At 43.7% G+C, this 19,037-nt stretch overlaps 1 protein-coding gene and 1 long non-coding RNA gene across 7 annotated transcripts in view; one reads left to right on the top strand and one right to left on the bottom strand.

The window, feature by feature from the left end:
• Positions 1 to 19,037, bottom strand: part of TMEM266 (transmembrane protein 266) — a 118,782-nt gene that overhangs the window by 62,444 nt on the left and 37,301 nt on the right. For 3 of the 5 annotated variants that reach the window (XM_082238400.1, XM_082238398.1, XM_082238396.1), the window contains exons 2-3: positions 16,770 to 16,970; positions 2,229 to 2,417 (exon numbers count right to left, since the gene is read on the bottom strand). In XM_082238400.1, coding sequence (XP_082094526.1) covers positions 2,229 to 2,417; positions 16,770 to 16,804 — 224 coding nt within the window. In that variant the 5' untranslated portion in view covers positions 16,805 to 16,970. The remainder of the gene's footprint in view (positions 1 to 2,228; positions 2,418 to 16,769; positions 16,971 to 19,037) is intronic. The other 2 variants (XM_082238397.1, XM_082238399.1) reach the window with 2 other exon arrangements.
• Positions 9,132 to 19,037, top strand: part of LOC309541011 — a 76,350-nt gene continuing 66,444 nt past the window's right edge. For both annotated transcript variants that reach the window (XR_014223608.1, XR_014223609.1), the window contains exon 1: positions 9,132 to 13,469. This is a non-coding gene — a long non-coding RNA (uncharacterized lncRNA). The remainder of the gene's footprint in view (positions 13,470 to 19,037) is intronic.

Genomic DNA, 19,037 nt, shown 5'->3' with positions numbered 1-19,037 from the left:
TTTTCTTTTAAAAAAAAATATTAAATTTCTGTACTGCCCTTCATCCAAAGATCACAGGGCGGTTTACAATACAAATTGTAATGAGGAGATTAATGAGAGCTGGCAGATATAAACTTATCACACCAGTATTTTGTCACGGCTTCCAGTTGGAGGCTGGATGGTTCTGAACGCGTGTTTCTGGAAACTGAAGGAGGGGAGAGGGGTCTTGCGCTTGAATCCTGCTTGCTGGTTTCCCATTGGGGCATCTGCTGGGCCACTGAGAGAACAGGATGCTGGCCTAACCCAGCAGACTCTTCTTATGTTCTTACTAAAGAGTGGGCTGCAAGTTGCCTTGATCTTATGGGAAAAGGGGGGGGGGGATAGAAACATTTCAAATGGGTGACCCATTGGTAAGTATACCGAGGGTCTTGCATAAATTTTGGAGTTTGGTCAAGTAGCAGGCTTTAAGTTAAACAAAAATAAAACAAAAATGATGGCAAAAAATATGGCAGAACAACAAAATAAGGATTTACAACAAAAAACAGAATTGTCAATAGAGGAAGAAAGTGAAATATTTGGGGGTATGACTGACAGCAAAAATATAAACTTTTTAAAGATAACTATATTAACACTTGGAAAAAAATAAAGAGGTATGGGGGTATTTATCACTGTGGGGAAGGATATTAGTAATAAAAATGAATGTATTGCTAATAATGTTATTTTTGTTCCAGTCGATCCCAGTAGTCAGTGGAACAGGACACTTAAAACAGAAAGATATTTCTAAATTTATCTGGCAGGGGAAGAAACCGAGGATAAAGTATAAATTGTTAACAGACACTAAAGAAAGAGGTGGCTTCTCCCTGCCAGATCTGAGATTATATTATGAGGTGTCCTGTCTTTGCTGGCTGCGGGAGTGGATTGATTTAAAGAATGTGGATATTCTGGACTTAGACGGTCACAATAATAGATGTGGTTGGCATGCATATCTATGGTATGGAAAGATAAAAGTGTGTAAAGGTGAATAATCAATTTACTTGGTGTGGGAGAAATATAAAAACTTATTGGAACGGAAAAAACCTTGGTGGATCTCCCCATTGGAAGCAATATCTGTGAAAAAACTTAATGCAAAAAGTGAGTGGGCAACTTATAAAGAGTTGCTATTTGAAGCAGAAGATCAATTGAGAATAAATTTTTTTGAGGATGTAATACATTTGGTGACAGGACTGGCTGCAATACCACCAATTAAATGATGTGTGTATGAAGGATAAAAGGAATACAGAATACAGAAACTTCAAGGTCTGAAAAAGAACTATTGGAGAATGTTAAACTGATTTCAAAAATGTATAAACTACTGTTAGAATGGTATACTAAAAAGGAAGAAGTGAAATCAGTAATGATACAATGGGCAAGGGTAACTGGACCTAATATACAATTGGCACGATGGAGAAAAATATGGAGGGAAGATTTAGAACTTACAGCATGTTGTATGTTGAAAGATATTTATATGAAAATGATGTATCACTGGAACCTCCTACTAAACTAGCAAAAATGTATAGAACTGCTACAGATACATGTTGGAAGTGTAAAGAGAAGGAAGGCACATTTTACCACTTGTGTGGATGTGCAAAAAAAACAAAAGCATATTGGGAAATGATTTATAATGAGTTGAAAAAATGTTTAAAATAACTTTTGTAAAAAAACCTGAAACTTTCTTACTAGGAATTTTAGTTCCAGAAATACCTAAGAATCAGAAGAGACTATTCATGTCTGCTACAACAGGTGCGCAGGTGCTGCTTTCCCAAAGACGGAAGGAGGACAATTCACCCACAAAAAAAGAATGGCCAATAAAGATGATGGACTCTGCCGAATTGGCAAAAATGACCGGGAAAATCAGAGATCAAGAGGATACTCAATTTAATAAAGAATGGGGATTTTTTTTTTAGTTACTTGAAAGTACACTGTAAACAATTGAAAACGCTGGCAGGATTTTAAAAACACTTGCAATGAAGCAAGAATTATGAAAAAATTGAGATTTAAGAAAATATGGAGAATACAATACGATGCAGTTTGAAAAGAATATCTGGAGCAACCATGGAGGTGTGGAGGGAAGTTTGGGGATTCTGAGAATCCTATTTGTAAAATGATTATGATTTGTGTATGATGACAAATGTTAAAAGTGAAAATGAATTTTTTAATTTTTATTTTTTTAAAAAGAAAGGTTTCAAATAAATACATCATTTTGCACTTACCCTTCTCTTTGGTACTCCTCGTCCAAATTTGACAAGAGTTGGGAACCTGCTACAGACAGATCTAGTGCAGCTAGTGGTAAATCCCGATAAGCAAAATTAACAAGCTGTACAGGTGCTACGCTTTTGGTCTCTTCTTCTATTTGCTGAGATATTATTTCAACTTCTGAAATTCCGCCTTCTATAGGAGGCCTAAACAAATAAAGTCAACAGAAATGAGAAACAAAAAACAGAACACACATGATCACCAAAAATGGCAAGCTATATACCACAACTGGCACCACTCAAATTTTATTTTATATAACAATAAGCTGTGCAATCACCCTTTGTAATGCAGCACAGAGAATATAAACAGGGTTATCTACTTATGCATATACAGTAATTCTTTCTGCACAGCCATCAAGAGAGAGCACCACTCGTGGAGGAGGGCAAAATATTATCCAAGATATGAGACTGAAGCCTCTGCTTGAAAATATTCCTGTGAATGGACACAGAATGTACAAATGTATCAGTTTTAATCTCAAAAGGTCTGAGGTGATGCAAGATCTGTTCCAGACGATGGTGGTTAATGGAACTGTCATGAGTAAACTGTGTCTGTATCTTACATGCTAATCTAGTCATTGGGCTCAGGTCAAAGAACTCAAGGCTCAGGACACAATTGGAAAGTCTAGAGGCCTCTTGGCAAACTAAGATGGTGGGCAGCTGGGGTTTGCCCTTTTGAGGGCAACCACCTGCCCTGAAATCAAACTAAAAAGAAAAAGGTAAAGCTTAAAAAAGGGAGGGGGGAGGGGCCTGGACTCAGAAGACCCTGGGCGTCAGCCCCACCAACACCCCCCATGGGGACATTCATTACGTGTCCTCAAAAACAGTTCAGTGATCTACATATGCAAAAATATATCTTATATATCTTATTTTACATGCAACAGAACCGATGAGAAAGCTGAGGAGAGCTGCACGCGGGGCCCTAGGAGGGAGGGATGCGATTCCCCACAAATCCAGGCAAAAGCCTCTCTTCCAGTTTGACCCACACTGGGATGTAGTTACAGATTTATAATTTGATATTATATGAGAAATTAGATATTATGTGAGAAAATGCATGAAAGCATCTTCCAGTGTCCTAAAAGCAGCCATGGAGGGAGAAAGATAGATTGGGGCTGGAATGCTGGGGGAGGAGGGCGATTCTTTAACACCTGATTTACATCAACCCATCCCCCACCCCCGCTGGAGCAGGGACAGAGAGGTACCCCAAATTCTCTTCCCCCCCGCCACACACACTCACTTAATAGCAGATCAATCAGTTGAAATTTAAAATTGGGGATCTGCTACAGGGAACAGCACCCCACCCCATCAGATACCAGAAGACTCAATCATAACTCTTCAGCATCAACTCCAGTTTGGGCTCCAATAACACAGGGCAGCTTTTTAGATTTCCTTTAGCAACTGCTGGGTGTTTTGTGCAGATTTTCTCAAGGGAAGGGGAGAGGAGGGAAGAGGAAATAGTGACTATAAAAAGGCATGATTATTTCCTTAAGGAAGCAGCCACAAGAATGCTTTGTACCCCAGCGCCCCAACTTTTCCTTTATAATTTGGCTGCAGACATTCCTCTCTGAAGCAGGTGATCCAAGTCCTCTATTGATTTAAGTAACATGGACAATCATCTGTATAATATTAATAGCTCTCATGTTCCACACAAGGGGCAGAAATTATGCAAGAACCTTAACCAGATACAGTACTTCGTTTGGAGAAACTAGAAAAAGGAGGAGCCAATCAGAGCACAAGGTGTTTTGTTTTTTTAACCATCTGTGTTCCTAGATTACAGTGGAGAAGAGAACAGTGCTTGGATTACATAGGAATCCATATAGCACCGGTCTTGAAAGACCTACATTGCCTCCCAGTACGTTTCTGAGCACAATTCAAAGTGTTGGCGCTGACCTTGAAAGCCCTAAACGGCCTCGACCCAGTATACCTGGAGGAGCGTCTCCACCCCCATCGTTCTGTCCGGACGCTGAGGTCCAGCTCTGAGGGCCTTCTGGCGGTTCCCTCACTGCGAGAAGCCAAGTTAGAGGGAACCAGGGAGAGGGCCTTCTCGGTGGTGGTGCCCGCCCTGTGGAACACCCTCCTATCAGATGTCAAGGAAATAAGCAATTATCTGACTTTTAGAAGACATCTGACAGCAGCCCCGTTTAGGGAGGTTTTTAATGTTTGATGTAGTACAGTATTTTAATATTTTTTTGGGAAGCCGCCCAGAGTGGCTGGGGAAGCCCAACCAGATGGGCAGGGTATAAATAAGAAATTATTATTATTATTATTGGAAGAGCAGATTAGAAAACTAGAAATTCAACAGGGGCATTTTTAAAAAGCATGTTGTTGTTGTTTTTTAAAAACAAAACAAAACAAGAAGTCACCTGTACTCTAGCTAAGTACCGTAGATTGTATTAGGTGACTGGGCGTATTAGACGACCCCCCAAATTAGCAGATGCAATTTGGGGATTTGTTTTATAAGCCCAGTCGCCCGACGCGGAGCTGAGCCCGCCGCTCGCTGCTGCTGCTTTGGAGCTGCCGCCGCGGGGGGGGGGCACCCTACGCTCCGCGCCACCCATACCTGGCATATAAGGCGACCCCCTTTTCCGGGGTTAAAAAGTCACCTTATACACCGGAATCTATGGTAAATACTGCACTCTTCCTGATAAGACCAACCTTACAGAATCTGGTGTCCTCCAGATGTTATGAACTAAAATTCCCATCAGACCCAGTCAGGATGGTCAATGGCCAGGGATTATGGGATAATTTTTGTTTCTTCTTTTACTCACCCTTGTGTGTTGTGAGAGTTCACATTTCAGGGCGATGAGGCTCGCTGGCTGCTAGGGGGCACAGAGAGGAATGATTACAGGTATTCTTTGATTCTGCCTACTTCAGCAAAGGCTAGTTTACTCCTTCCTCCTGCTCAGAATGATGAAGGACACAGACTGATTCCTCTGAGCTTGCCATTAATCATCTTTCTCCCGAAGGATGCTTCCAGCAAAACTGTGAGAAGTGGGAAGCGCCTGTCCCACTTCAGGACGAAGAGCATCCAGGAGCCTTAGCCAAAATCTGCAGTGACACTGGAAAACTTTCTGCAGTCAGGACTTCTCACTCTGCTACAAGCCATCTTTCTCTTATGGGCAGGGGGAGGCGAGAGACAGAGAGATAGACAGACAAGCTTGTTTTATAGGTAAAGTGGAAAGATATCAATCTCTGATCCAGAAAAAAATAGTTCTGGGTTACTACCACTGAACATCCCTAAGCATTGTTGTTGTTGTTTAGTCGTTTAGTTGTGTCCGACTCTTTGTGACCCCATGGACCACAGCACGCCAGGCACTCCTGTCTTCCACTGCCTCCTGCAGTTTGGTCAGACTCATGTTTGTAGCTTCGAGAACACTGTCCAACCATCTCGTCCTCTGTCGCCCCTTTCTCCTTGCGCCCTCCATCTTTCCCAACACCAGGGTCTTTTCCAGCGAGTCTTCTCTTCTCATGAGGTGGCCAAAGTATTGGAGCCTCAGCTTCATGAGCCAGTGTGGTGTAGTGGTTAAGAGCGGTTGTCACGTAATCTGGGAAACCGGGTTCGTGTCTCCGCTCCTCCACATGCAGCTGCTGGGTGACCTTGGACCTTGGGCCAGTCACACTTCTGTGAAGTCTCTCAGCCCCACTCACCTCACAGAGTGTTGTTTGTTGTGGGGGAGGAAGGGAAAGGAGAATGTTAGCCGCTTTGAGACTCCTGAAGGGGAGTGAAAGGCGGGATATCAAATCCAAACTCCTCCTCTTCTTCTTCTTCTTCTTCTTCTTCTTCTTCTTCTTCTTCTTCTTCTTCTTCTGTCCTTCCAGTGAGCACTCAGGGCTGATTTCCTTCAGAATGGAGAGGTTTGATCTTCTTGCAGTCCATGGGACTCTCAAGAGTCTCCTCCAGCACCAGAATTCAAAAGCATCCATTCTTCGGCGATCAGCCTTCTTTATGGTCCAGCTCTCACTTCCATACATCACTACTGGGAAAACCATGGCTTTAACTATACGGACCTTTGTTGGCAAGGTGATGTCTCTGCTTTTTAAGATGCTGTCTAGGTTTGCCATCGCCTTTCTCCCAAGGAGCAGGCGTCTTTTAATTTCGAGCCCAAGAAAGTAAAATCTCTCACTGCTTCCATTTCTTCCCCTTCTGTTTGCCAGGAGGTGATGGGCCCAGTGGCCATGATCTTCGTTTTTTTGATGTTGAGCTTCAGACCATATTTTGCGCTCTCCTCTTTCACCCTCATTAAAAGGTTATTTAATTCCTCCTCACTTTCCGCCATCAAGGTTGTGTCATCTGCATATCTGAGGTTGTTGATATTTCTTCCGGCAATCTTAATACCTGCTTGGGATTCATCCAGCCCTGCCTTTCGCATGATGAATTCTGCATATACGTTAAATAAGCAGGGAGACAATATACAGTGGTGCCTCGCAAGACGAAAAGAATCCGTTCTGTGATTCTCTTCGTCTAGCGGTTTTTTTCGTCTTGTGAAGCAAGCCCATTGAAGGATTAGCGGATTAGTGCTATTAGAGGCTTTCAGAGGCTTTTAGCGGCTTATCTGCTGATCGGATCAGCTGATAAGCGGCTTAGCGCTATTAGCGGCTTATCTGCTGATCGGATCAGCTGATAAGCGACTTAGCGACTTAGAAAAGGGGGGGGAGGGAAAAAACCAGCAGGAACTCGCAAGACATTGTCGTCTTGCGAAGCAAGCCCATAGGAAATTTGTTTTGCGAAGCACCTCCAAAACGGAAAACTCTTTCGTCTAGCGAGTTTTCCATCTTGCGAGGCATTCGTCTTGCGGGGCACCACTGTACAGCCTTGACGTACTCCTTTCCCAATTTTGAACCAATCAGTTGTTCCATATCCAGTTCTAACTGTAGCTTCTTGTCCCACATAGAGATTTCTCAGGAGACAGATGAGATGATCAGGCACTCCCAATTCTTTAAGAACTTGCCATAGTTTGCTGTGGTCGACACAGTCAAAGGCTTTTGCGTAGTCAATGAAGCAGAAGTAGATATCGTTCTGGAACTCTCTAGCTTTCTCCATAATCCAGCACATGTTTGCAATTTGGTCTCTGGTTCCTCTGCTGAGTTTTCCAAATTTGCTGGCATATTGAGTGTAGCACCTTAACAGCATCATCTTTTAAAATTTTAAATAGTTCAGCTGGAATATCATCACTTCCACTGGCCTTGTTATTAGCAGTGCTTTCTAAGGCCCATTTGACTTCACTCTCCAGGATGTCTGGCTCAGGGTCAGCAACCACACTACCTGGGGTATACGAGACATCCATTTCTTTCTGGTATAGTTACTCTGTGTATTCTTGCCACCTCTTATTGATGTCTTCTGCTTCTGTTAGGTCCTTTCCACTTTTGTCATTTATTATGGTAATCTTTGTACGAAATGTTCCTTTCATATCTCCAATTTTCTTGAACAGATCTCTGGTTTTTCCCATTCTATTGTTTTCCTCTATTTCTTTGCATTGCTCGTTTAAGAAGGCCTTCTTGTCTCTCCTTGCTATTTTTTGGAAATCTGCATTCAATTTCCTGTATCTTTCAATATCTCCCTCACATTTTGCTTGCCTTCTCTCCTCCGCTATTTGTAAGGCCTCGTTGGACAGCCACTTTGCTTTCTTGCATTTCTTTTTCATTGGGATGGTTTTAGTTGCTGCCTCCTGTATAATGTTGTGAGCCTCCACCCATAGTTCTTCAGGCACTCTGTCCAGCAAATCTAAATCCTTAAACCTGTTCCTCACTTCCACTGTGTATTCATAAGGGATTTGGTTTAGATTGTATCTTACCGGCCCAGTGGTTTTTCCTACTTTCTTCAGTTTAAGCTTGAATTTTGCTATAAGAAGCTGATGATCTGAGCCACAGTCAGCTCCAGGTCTTGTTTTTGCTGACCGTATAGAGCTTCTTCATCTTTGGCTGCAGAGAATATAATCAATCTGATTTCGATGCTGCCCATCTGGTGATGTCCATGTGTAGAGTCGTCTCTTGTGTTGTTGGAAAAGAGTGTTTGTGATGACCAGCTTGTTCTCTTGGCAGAACTCTATTAGCCTTTGCCCTGCTTCGTTTTGAACTCCAGGGCCAAACTTGCCAGTTGTTCCTTTTATCTCTTGACTCCCTACTTTAGCATTCCAATCCCCTATAATGAGAAGAACATCCTTCTTTGGTGTCATTTCTATAAGGTGTTGTAAGTCTTCATAGAATTGGTCAATTTCAGTTTCTTCAGCACCAGTGGTTGGTGCATAAACTTGGATTACTGTGATGTTAAAAGGTCTGCCTTGGATTCGTATCGAGATCATTCTATCATTTTTGAGATTGCATCCCAGTACAGCTTTTGCCACTCTTTTGTTGACTATGAGGGCCACTCCATTTCTTTTACGGGATTCTTGTCCACAGTAGTAGATAAGATGGTCATCTGAACTGAATTCGCCCATTCCTGTCCATTTTAGTTCACTGATGCCCAGGATGTCAATATTTATTCTTGCCATCTCATTTTTGACCACATCCAACTTACCAAGGTTCATGGTTCTTACATTCCAGGTTCCTATGCAATATTTTTCTTTACAGCATTGGACTTTCCTTTCGCTTCCAGGCATATCCGCAACTGAGCGTCCTTTCGGCTTTGGCCCAGCCGCTTCATCAGCTCTGAATCTACTTGTACTTGTCCTCCACTCTTCCTCAGTAGCATGTTGGACGCCTTCCGACCTGAGGGGCTCATCTTCCAGCGTCATAACTTCCATATGCCTATTGTCTTTGTCCATGGAGTTTTCTTGGCAGGGATACTGGAGTAGCTTGCTGGTTCATAGCTTCTCTGAGTTATTCAAGCCCCTTCGCCATGGCAAGGCAGTGATCCATGAAGGGGCCCTAAGCTTTAGTCTCTCCTTAACCTCCCATTTTAATGATTCTCACACCTAAAGGAAGTAACGAAGGCCCAGGTGGGACCACTTACTTAATTGCACAGCTCTCTGCTGTCTTTTGTCTGCCCTCCACCCCTGCTGAGCAAAGCAAGAGTCCCCAGATGACAAGAGGGTGACAACGGAGCGTGCCCCTCTTCACTGCCAGTATTACATAGACATTCAAACCAGGTTCATCCAACCCATCTTATATAAGTTCCCTGGGCATTCAGAACAACACAACATTGCCCTGTTACTACAGGCCGAAAGCCCAGAAGTCACATATTCAGTCATCAGATTTTGCGTTGCCATGATAGATATTCGCCGAAGGATGGTCTATGCTACAATTCAGTCCTAAATTGAAGGCTCATATTGTTAGATCTGCACTTCTGAAGCCCCACCCCATAGAGCTGTTTTAACTGGTCCTTTAAAATTTTCTTATCAGTTTTGATCCATCCTTTATTTATGCTTAATTAAGTATTCTATGTATATGTTTTAAGCTATGTTTGGTTCTTGCTCCCATTTATTTAATAATTATTCGCTTAGACTCATATTGCTATGCTATTTATTTAGATGCTTTGCTTATGCTGGTCTGTGACCGTAATAAAGTAAATTAATTCGTTCATTCAAGAGGGTGTTGGAAGGGTGGTAAGTGTTAGAGGCGTGCTTCTTAGTGACAGTAGGAGAAAAAGGTTTGCTCTGAAAGGGAGGAGCCCCACCTGCTTAGGGGCAAATGCAGATTCAGGGAATGCTTCTGGACCGCAATTCCCCAGGTCCCTAACTATTGGCCATGCTGACTGAGGCGGATGGAAACTGGACTCCAGCAACATCTTCAGGGCACATGGGCTACCTTGGTGGCACAGGAATGGGGTCAGGTATGGTAGGCTAAGGAATTTGGCATGTGGGCGGGGCCGCATTGGTGCTGGAAGGAAATGGACATGAAGCAGAAATGAAGGTTAAAAATGGCCAGGTTGGATTTGTAAAAAGAAATTAAACTATCACGGTATAAGCCACCACAACAGAAAAAGAGCAGTAAGAAAAACAACCAGCAGAATTTAAAACCAACCAGCCAACCAACCAACCTATAAAGCAACATCAAAGCAATTTGCAGAGGATTCCAAAGGCTGGGGGAATGAGAAGGTCTCCACTTAGACATACATAGAATGCATTATAGTAGTCTAATTGGAGGCAGGGCTGCAACTGGCACAGAAGGCTAAGGTGGAAGAAGGCACTCCATGCCACACAGGCAGCCTGGGCCTCCACTGAATGCAAACTTGCTCCTTCGCAGAGAGTGCAACCTCATTCAACACAGTCACCACCACTAACCTGGTAGATGAACTACCCATCCAAGAGGACTGCCGTATTGTCTGGACTGAGCTTCAGTATTGGCTCTCAACCAATCCATTTTTACCCCCCATCAATCTTAACAGGCCTGGAGGGAACTGCAAAATATTAAGAAGTAGTACACCCTTTCAGTTGGGTGGACCTAACTAGCTACAATAACATGATCAAACTAGGCTGAATTGAGGCAGACCAATAAACTATATTAATCTGGGGAAGAAGGAACTAAAGAAAATAGAGTCCGCCATGTGTCTGATTTACAGCATGTATAGTTATCTTTCCCTTACATTTGGCAGTAAAATAATAAATCCAGTGTGCGCTTTTGTTCCTTTAAGAAAAAATGTTGAAGAAAGGCATGACGCCCCTGAAGCCTTTTTTAAATCTAAAATTAATTCCTCTCCTCCTTGGCCTCTTGGATTGAACTTGTTTAGATATTTACCAACTGCCTTTCAAGTGCTCAAAGCAGTGAACAAGATATAAAAGAAAGCTATCAATACAGAACTGTAAAATTATAGAACTACACGAGCAACAGAAAACCAACCAAAGGCCATTGTTCAGCCCAGACACTGAGATCCAGCTCTGAGGGCCTTCTGGCTGTTCCCTCAATGCAAGAAGTGAAACTACAGGGAACCAGGCAAAGGGTAGTCTTCTCGGTAGTCGCATCTGCCCTGTGGAACACCCTGCCATCAAAGAAATAAGCAGCTATCTGAGTTTTAGACTTTTAGAAGACAGACCTGTATTGAGAAGTTGTTAGTGTTTGCTGTCTTAAAAAGGTAAAGGTAAAGGAACTCTGACAGTTAAGTTCAGTCGTGAACGACTCTGGGGTTGCAGTGCTCATCTTGCTTAAAAGGTTGAGGGAGCTGGCGTTTATCCGCTTCCGTAGACAGTTTTTCCAGGTCATGTGGCCAGCATGACTAAGCCGCTTCTGGTGAAACCAGAGCAGCGCACAGAAACCGCTTCTGGCGCAACAGAACACCGCAACAGAAACCAGAGCGCACAGAACGCCATTTTCCTTCCTGCTGCAGTGGTACCTATTTATCTACTTGCACTTTGACGTGTTTTTGAACTGCTAGGTTGGCAGGAGCTGGGGCCGAGTAATGGGAGCTCACCCCGTTGCAGGGATTCGAACTGCTGACCTTCGGATCGGCAAACCCTAGGCTCAGTGGTTTAGAACACAGCGCCACCCGCATCCCTGTTTGCTGTCTTACTGTGTTTTAATTTGCTGGAAGCCGCCCAGAGTGGCTGGGGCAACCCAGTAAGATGGGCAGAATGATGATGATGATGATGATGGATGCAGCCCCTTCTAAACCCAAGCAAGAATTTCCCCCCCTTCATTTTAACAGGCAGAAGACTTCGAAATTCAGCAGCCACTGCCATATAGGTCCCTTACTTTTTGCAAGGGAAGGAGAGTAAACAATGACATCTGACCAGAAAACATTGGCACCTGAAATTTGAAGAGCCCAAGATTCATTCAACTCATAACTTGACCACAGGTGCACAAAACTTCAGGCCTGTGAACTGGATGACAAGACCTCTGGTGAACTAAGCCTAGGTTGACCAAAGGACAGTGGGAATGTGATTAGAGCCACAGATTTTAGTGGTCAGTAGGGATAAACAAGAACTCTCTGATGAGACTACTCATTTTTAATTAATTAAATCACATCTCAAATACCTGTTACTTGCACCTCCCATTGCCCAAGTCACTGTTTTCATCATTTGAGAGTATCAACCACCTATTTGGAAACCAAGGCAATAAGGCTCAAACTTCAGGTTCTCCAGATTACTTCCCACCTTACAGTTTTAGTGGGCTCTCAAACATTTAGTCTGAGAACTACAGTTAACCCCAAGAACTGGTGGTGCGTGGTTTTTCAGCGCAAGTGTCCCCCAGGTAAAGCCATGCCTCTGCTTCATGAGGTACAGGGTTCACTTTGTGTAATCTAGTGTGTGCCTGCTAAAGTAACACTTTCAAAAGGGGAAAAATTTTTTTCCCCTGAACGCTGGTACCCAGTTTGCTCTGCTTTGAGCCTCTGGGACCTCACATTCCACTACTCAGCTACAGTCCATCCGCCAAAGAGAGAAACTAGGTAAGTGAAGCAAGTGTGTGGAGACTCCTAGCAGCAGTGATGTCAAAGTCTGGCTGACACTCGCCACATAAGAGAAACAGACACACACACGAGAAATATGCTTATCCAAATAAAAGTGTTTAGACTGAGACAACAGGTGCTTCAAACCAGAGCAGTACAAAGAAATGATGCCAGATTTATTCCCATGCTCTGCAGCTGCTCATAGATGTAAAGCAAGAGCATTGTCATTCCGCACATGCACACCCAAACATACCACCCGCACAGAGAGGGAGGAACAACAACTCTGAAAGGTTCTTTTACAAACTATATAAAACTCACTGATGGCTGGGAAGGCGCAGAGTCCACGTGCCCTTAGGTGAAAGGGCACAGACAGTGACAACACAGAAAGGGGAGAACTGTGAAAAGAAGGAAAACCAAGAGGGAGAAGGAGAAGAAGAAAAAGAAAGCTCTTGCAGGGCCAAAACCACGGTAAGAGTAGTAAGTAATTTACAAATTGCTTGCTGAGTTGAGAGATGATCCATTCATATGTTTTTGATATGCAGCACCTACAATGAAAGTCAACGGAGGTTCAACTATCAGGAGCAAGTGGGTTTTCTGCCCTTATCTTTTGTTTGCACTCCAGAGGGGTGTTGCACAGGCAATGCTGGGAAATGCAGATCCCTCCCTGACAATGGAAAGGGGAGGGAGCTGGTACAAAAGCTACCATGAGGATGTGCCTGAAAAGGAACCGATGCAGCTAATATTCTCTTCTGCACGGTCTCTTCACCACATGCCCTGGTCAGCACTTTATACAGACGAGAATGTTTCGTTGACCTCCTGGACAAGTGATTGGCATTCTCCATCTCCGCCTAGGAGGGACACAGGAGCAGAATCAACACTTCTGTGTGAGTACAAAAATATACTGACATTACTATATACATATTTTACTTCTAGGGACACTGAAAGGTCTGCATGTTTCAGCAGCATGTAAAATGTGAGCTTCGTGGATCCTTTCATTTCTCAGTGAAGTGGGGTTTTCGTTTGTTTTTTAAAGGGAGGAGGGTGGGGAGAGCCAAGATGGGACACAATCCAGACATTTTTACATACAGGCTTCTTGTCTGCACATCTTCTAAGCTTTGTGGCCAAACTGATGTCCTCAGGGGTCTTGTGGTTCCCCTCTTTAATATATAAAGCATGCTTTGCTTTAAGTCAAGACTGTGGCTCAAGCTTGTGAAGTTGGGCTGGCAGTTAGTATGATTCAGCAAAGTGTAGCCCTTTCTGTGATGCAACTGCAGAGGTAACTGCGCACAGTCCAGCCGAAATGCAAACACCGTAGTCTTTATTTGGAAAGAACTTTGGAATGCCAGAACCATTTGGGTAACAAAAGTTCTGGAATGCTCCTCTGTATCTGGCTGCTTACAGAGTGCAAGAAGAATTTTGACGACACCATCTCACTCCCTTGTGTGCTCATCAGTAGAAATGCACTCAGTGAAAACTGGGGGAAGAGTGGGAGGTGTACTTTTTATACCTTCTGGGCCGAGGTCTTTTAACTAACGATAGTTTTTCTAACACTGAACATAGTTCTATTTATGAAAGGAGCAGGTTGCAGATGGCCAGTTGTATGCATGGACTTATTCAGGTTCCCTGAAACAATCGTATTTCTGTGATTTTAGCTTTCTAGAACTTAGAAGCTTGCTTTTTTACTTTCCGCAACATAGCAACAAGATGGTTCAGCTAAAAAAACAGTTTCGCTGCTTTACCAAGGGTTAGGAAGAAGAGAGTTGTTTCCTTATAATCAGGGTGGGACACCTCTGAGCTCACAGGCCAGTTTCCCCAAACCACCCTATTTAGGTCCCTGGTCTCTCTCCTGCTGCCGCCGGGCCCAGTGCTCCTCATGGGGTCCCTGCTGCTCGCGTGTGACTGGCAGGGACGTCGGGGCTCGCTCAGCTGGGGGAGGGGAGCCCTCCCACTGCCCGGCTGAGTCTTGCAAAAGAGCCCCAGGTCCCTGCTGATCATGTGGGGCTCGCTCAGCTGGGGGCGGGAGACCCACAAGGCACTGGGGTGAAAGCGCCTCAGCTGCCGTGGTGAGAGCTGAGTCAGTTTCACCCCATGCTCAACGACTGATGTTTGGTTGGTGATACATTGCAATGTTGAAAACCCAACAAAGCCCAATCCTAAGTCAAATAGAAAGAAATAATTTCTCAGGAGGTACAGAAAAATTAATCTAAATGGGAGAATAAAGACATCAAGTTGGAGATCCAGCAGATATTTATTAATACTCCTTTATTTATACTCCTGGAAAGTGTGTATAACATTTCATGTGACAAGACAAAGGAAAATCATTTCGAAATGCGAGCCATTTCAAAAGAGAAAGAAATACCCTCTCAAATGTGGTCTCTACCTTTTCCACACACAAAATTGATGAAATGTCAAATTGTAGCTCCTGATTAATTATTTTACAGACTTAGCTTCCTTCTGGAAATGAAGTATACAGACCTCAGGAGGTGGTGGGCTCTCCTTCCTTGGAGGTTCTTAAGCAGAGGTTGGGGGGCCGTCTGTCCTGGATGCTTGAGCTGAGATACCTGCATTGCAGGGGGTTGGACTAGATGACCCTTGGGGGTCCCTTCCAACTCTACGATTCCATGATTCTATGACTAAGGGCTAAGTAAACATTAAAGCAAGGATGGATCCTTGTGTTTCCACCATGTGCTGGTGGAAAGGCATCTGTGTTTGGAGAAGCAGGGAGGTGACAATCTGGCAAACATGGCATCTGGGCCTGCAACTCGCTTCAGGGAGAAAATTTTAAACTGCATTTTCAGCCACCCCAAATTCCTTCTATTGTCACACAAGAGATGCAGTTGATATGCAGTGAAGACAGAAGGACTTGGTGTGCTGTTGCATATGAAGTGGCTTTAGATAAGACCACTTTCCATGGCGCTCCGGCTCCATAGAGTCGTTCCCTCCCAGTCCTGCAGTGCTTGGTCATATTGGGCAGGAAGAACAACCACAGTCACAGTCACTGCTTTGAGATTTCCAGCTCACACTTGTCAAGGAAGATACAAAATGAAATCCCTAGGGACCCTGAAAGCTCTCTTCCATCAGGTCAGACTACACTATTAGTGTCTTCTCTGACTAGCAGTAGCTCTTTGCAGAGCTGGACAAAAATCTGCCCCACCATCAACTACCTGGTCCTTTTGAAACTGGGAGATACAGGGATCGAACCTAGAATTGTGTGCAAAGCACATGATGCACCACTGAGCTATAATCCCTGCTTGACAAACCATCCTGGGATAAATATTGGGAGGGAATGTGTGTAAATTCCTGAAATTTAAATATAAACACACACAAACACACACACACATACACACCCCACTTGGAGACAATGACAGTCTTAAGACCTTTCAAGGCATCCAAGATTGATCCTTAAGAGGATGACTTTGCCAAGCATGACACATCAAGACCTGTTCAAATCCAGATCTGAAATTTGCAGTTAGGATAGCAAATTCACAACATTCTGAGAGTGCCAAAGAAGTGGAAACTCGATTCCTTTTATCTCTTTTCCATGACTCTGCCACAAGGCATGCATTTGGAGGTCACATGGCTTACCACACATGGCAGAACACTGCTTTGCTCCTGCTGGCTCACACTGGGAGGAAACAAGGAATGATTCCTAGGCTTAGCATTACATCCAAACCGGGGGTTTCACTCCCAACAAACCAAGATTGGTAGCCAAAGCCCCCCCCCCCCAAGAAGCTGCAGTCTGTTTAACCGAAGAAGAAACAAACAAACCACGTCCCTGGGTTCAGATACAACACAATGCCAGAGACTGCAGTTTGCTTCCCCTGCATACTGGGGGGGGGGGGGGCTCAACAACTTTGCTGAAGCCTCCCCCAAAGTAGATCAACAACTTTGATCTTCCTCCCCCAGAAAAACTCAACAACTTTGTTCTATCCAATGGGTGCCAGGGGTTTTATACTGAGAGTAGATCACAGTCTCTGGGAAGTTGGACATCCCTGTTTTAAGCAATTAACAATGATTTGGTGTGATTTGCAAACTTGGCTGGCACAGTCCAAAGGGTGCTTCAGATACCAGAAGAGTGAACCAGAATTCCAGAAAATGACCCAAGATTATTATTATTTTAAATGAAGCCCACTATTACTGGCCCCAGTAGACCCAACTCCATTAAGACGCATAGATTACCATACCTTTGCACCATAGTGGTGACCTTGGCTTCAGGCATCTCACCTAATGCTGCAGAAAGATTCCATTAGTCATAGGATACATCCACCATCTATTGAACTAAAGTGGAACACTTTTGAAGCCCATTGTGCCGCTGCGAAGTTGTGCTGCCCTTTTCATTTAATAGATGAGTAGATTTCCAGAGATAAACAAAGCTCCATTCACATCTGGAAGCACAGCAGAAAATGTCATTAGGAAAGCAGACATTGTGCATCTTTTCAATGAAAAGTGCCCCTGGAAGTTAGGGGAGTACAGCAAGTATTTCAGTCTTATTTAGTCTCCCTAAAACCTGGATAGAAAACTTGAAGTCAAGTTCCAGCACAGCCACATGTACTTTTCACCCTGGAGAAAATAATGTTTTACAGAGGTTCTTGACCAATTCTGTCCCCAAATACTGGTATTTCAATATCTAATTTTAAAAGAATTTCCAGATAAAGCTCTCACAGTTGGAAGATTTAGACTAAGAGAGAAGGGAGGGGTAGGTTTTAAAAGTGGGAAAGTATGAGTCAGTATAGTAACCCATGCAACTGCAAGAAAGCGCCCTCTCCATGCTGCCCACAGAGACCTAACCCTCACATCCCAACCAACCCTAACATCTCTTCAAGCATTGCTCCCCAGCTCTTAAGTTCTCTGCTCCTGGATAAGCTGTTGGAGAGCAGAGCATCCAAAGCCAGCAGCCGCCAAACCCTTCAACAGCCACCTTCGGGCACAGACCCACTACTAGGCAGCTGTCAGTCAGAGACATTCCTTGCCAGAAGAGAGAAAAGTGGCAAAAGGGTGCTTAGATGTCTTCCATTACAGAGCCCATGTTATAGATACCATTCATATCCAAACAGAACTAGGAAAAATACATCCCAGGATTAATCTAGAAGGTATATAGGAGGAAACAGAGCTGGAAAACCATTTTTTAAAAATAAAATAAAAAGCTCAGATTAAAGCTTGCGTTGTCATATAGTTCAGACATTTCGGCGCTGTCTGATCACTGCGTTTCTTTTTAGGTGGGGAGGGGTTATCTAAAGAATAAAAGGTTGAAAGCAAATGGGAAGAAAACCAACCAATTTCATCAGATTAGAAACTACACTCGGCGAATTAGATACAACACACACGGGGGGGGGGCTGGGAAACCAGTAAAGAGAGGTGCCATGGAACCAAACCAAAAGTAGTAACAGTCATAACCCAAACAGTTGAACATTAGTTGTAAGGGTGGGTGTTATCTCCAACCTTTTCATTCCAATAACAGATGAAAAGGACTCATTCTGAGAACATGTTCTCTTGCTGGTTTGACTTCTTTTGTGTCGTTTTAATGCACTGGCCATATTTTATCTAGCCACTTTTTCAAATGGGGTGGGGGGGTGGGAATCGCCTCAGTCTTTCAGTATTGAGCAATGTAAATCCTGGCTGTCACAAGAAGAGTTGCAATTGCTTCTAGGCGCAGCAGCAGCAGCAACACAGCTTCAATGGCCTTGACGTCTCCTGCTCCTGCCACCTCCACTGCGTCACGCTCGGCTCTGGGCTTGGCCTCCTCGGGAGCTCTTTGGACTCCCAAAAAAATATTGGGGGCCCCAAAAGGGCTCAACCCCAAGGAGATGGTGCCCCTGTACCACTGAAAGATTGTCTTGGAAGAAATATGTTTTCAGACTACAGCTCATCAAAGATCTAGGAATGTTATTAGACATCCAAGCTCATTCCACATGCTGGATATTAGAACTTTGTTTTATCAAGTCTGTCTCCCATTTCGTCTTATATGTGGGCTGTGTATAAGTAAATTTAACTTCAGAAAGAATTGCGTAAACATTAGTTATTAATTTTGTTGGGTTTGTTTTCAGTCAAGAGTTTCAAATGCTGCTAATCTACAGTCTTCCATATTTGTTTATTAGTTGTTCTGCCACATGTCTGAGCTAGAAAATCTTTGACTGAGAATTTATACATAGCAATTTCTACATGGCAAGAAGTGTTTGAAATCAGACAGGCATATTTTGCACCTGGCTATCGGCGTGTAGACGTCTGGGCGCTAGGATCACACCTGACATCTCCGCCATCTGAAGGTGCATGCCTGCGGATCACTGGATCTTGAATGTTTTCACATACCAATACCACATCCTGTAGGAATAGGCCTATATATATATATATATATATATATATGCTTTCGTAGATTTTCACGGGTACAGGAATGCAGGTTTTGGTGTCTTCGGGTGTCTTCCCGTGTAAGAGTCGGGGTGTCGAAACGTCGCCCA

This window comes from Podarcis vaucheri (assembly GCF_965113315.1).
Source record: "Podarcis vaucheri genome assembly, chromosome: 9".
In the NCBI taxonomy this organism is placed as follows: domain Eukaryota; kingdom Metazoa; phylum Chordata; class Lepidosauria; order Squamata; family Lacertidae; genus Podarcis; species Podarcis vaucheri.
This window is presented reverse-complemented; position numbering and strand designations above follow the sequence as displayed.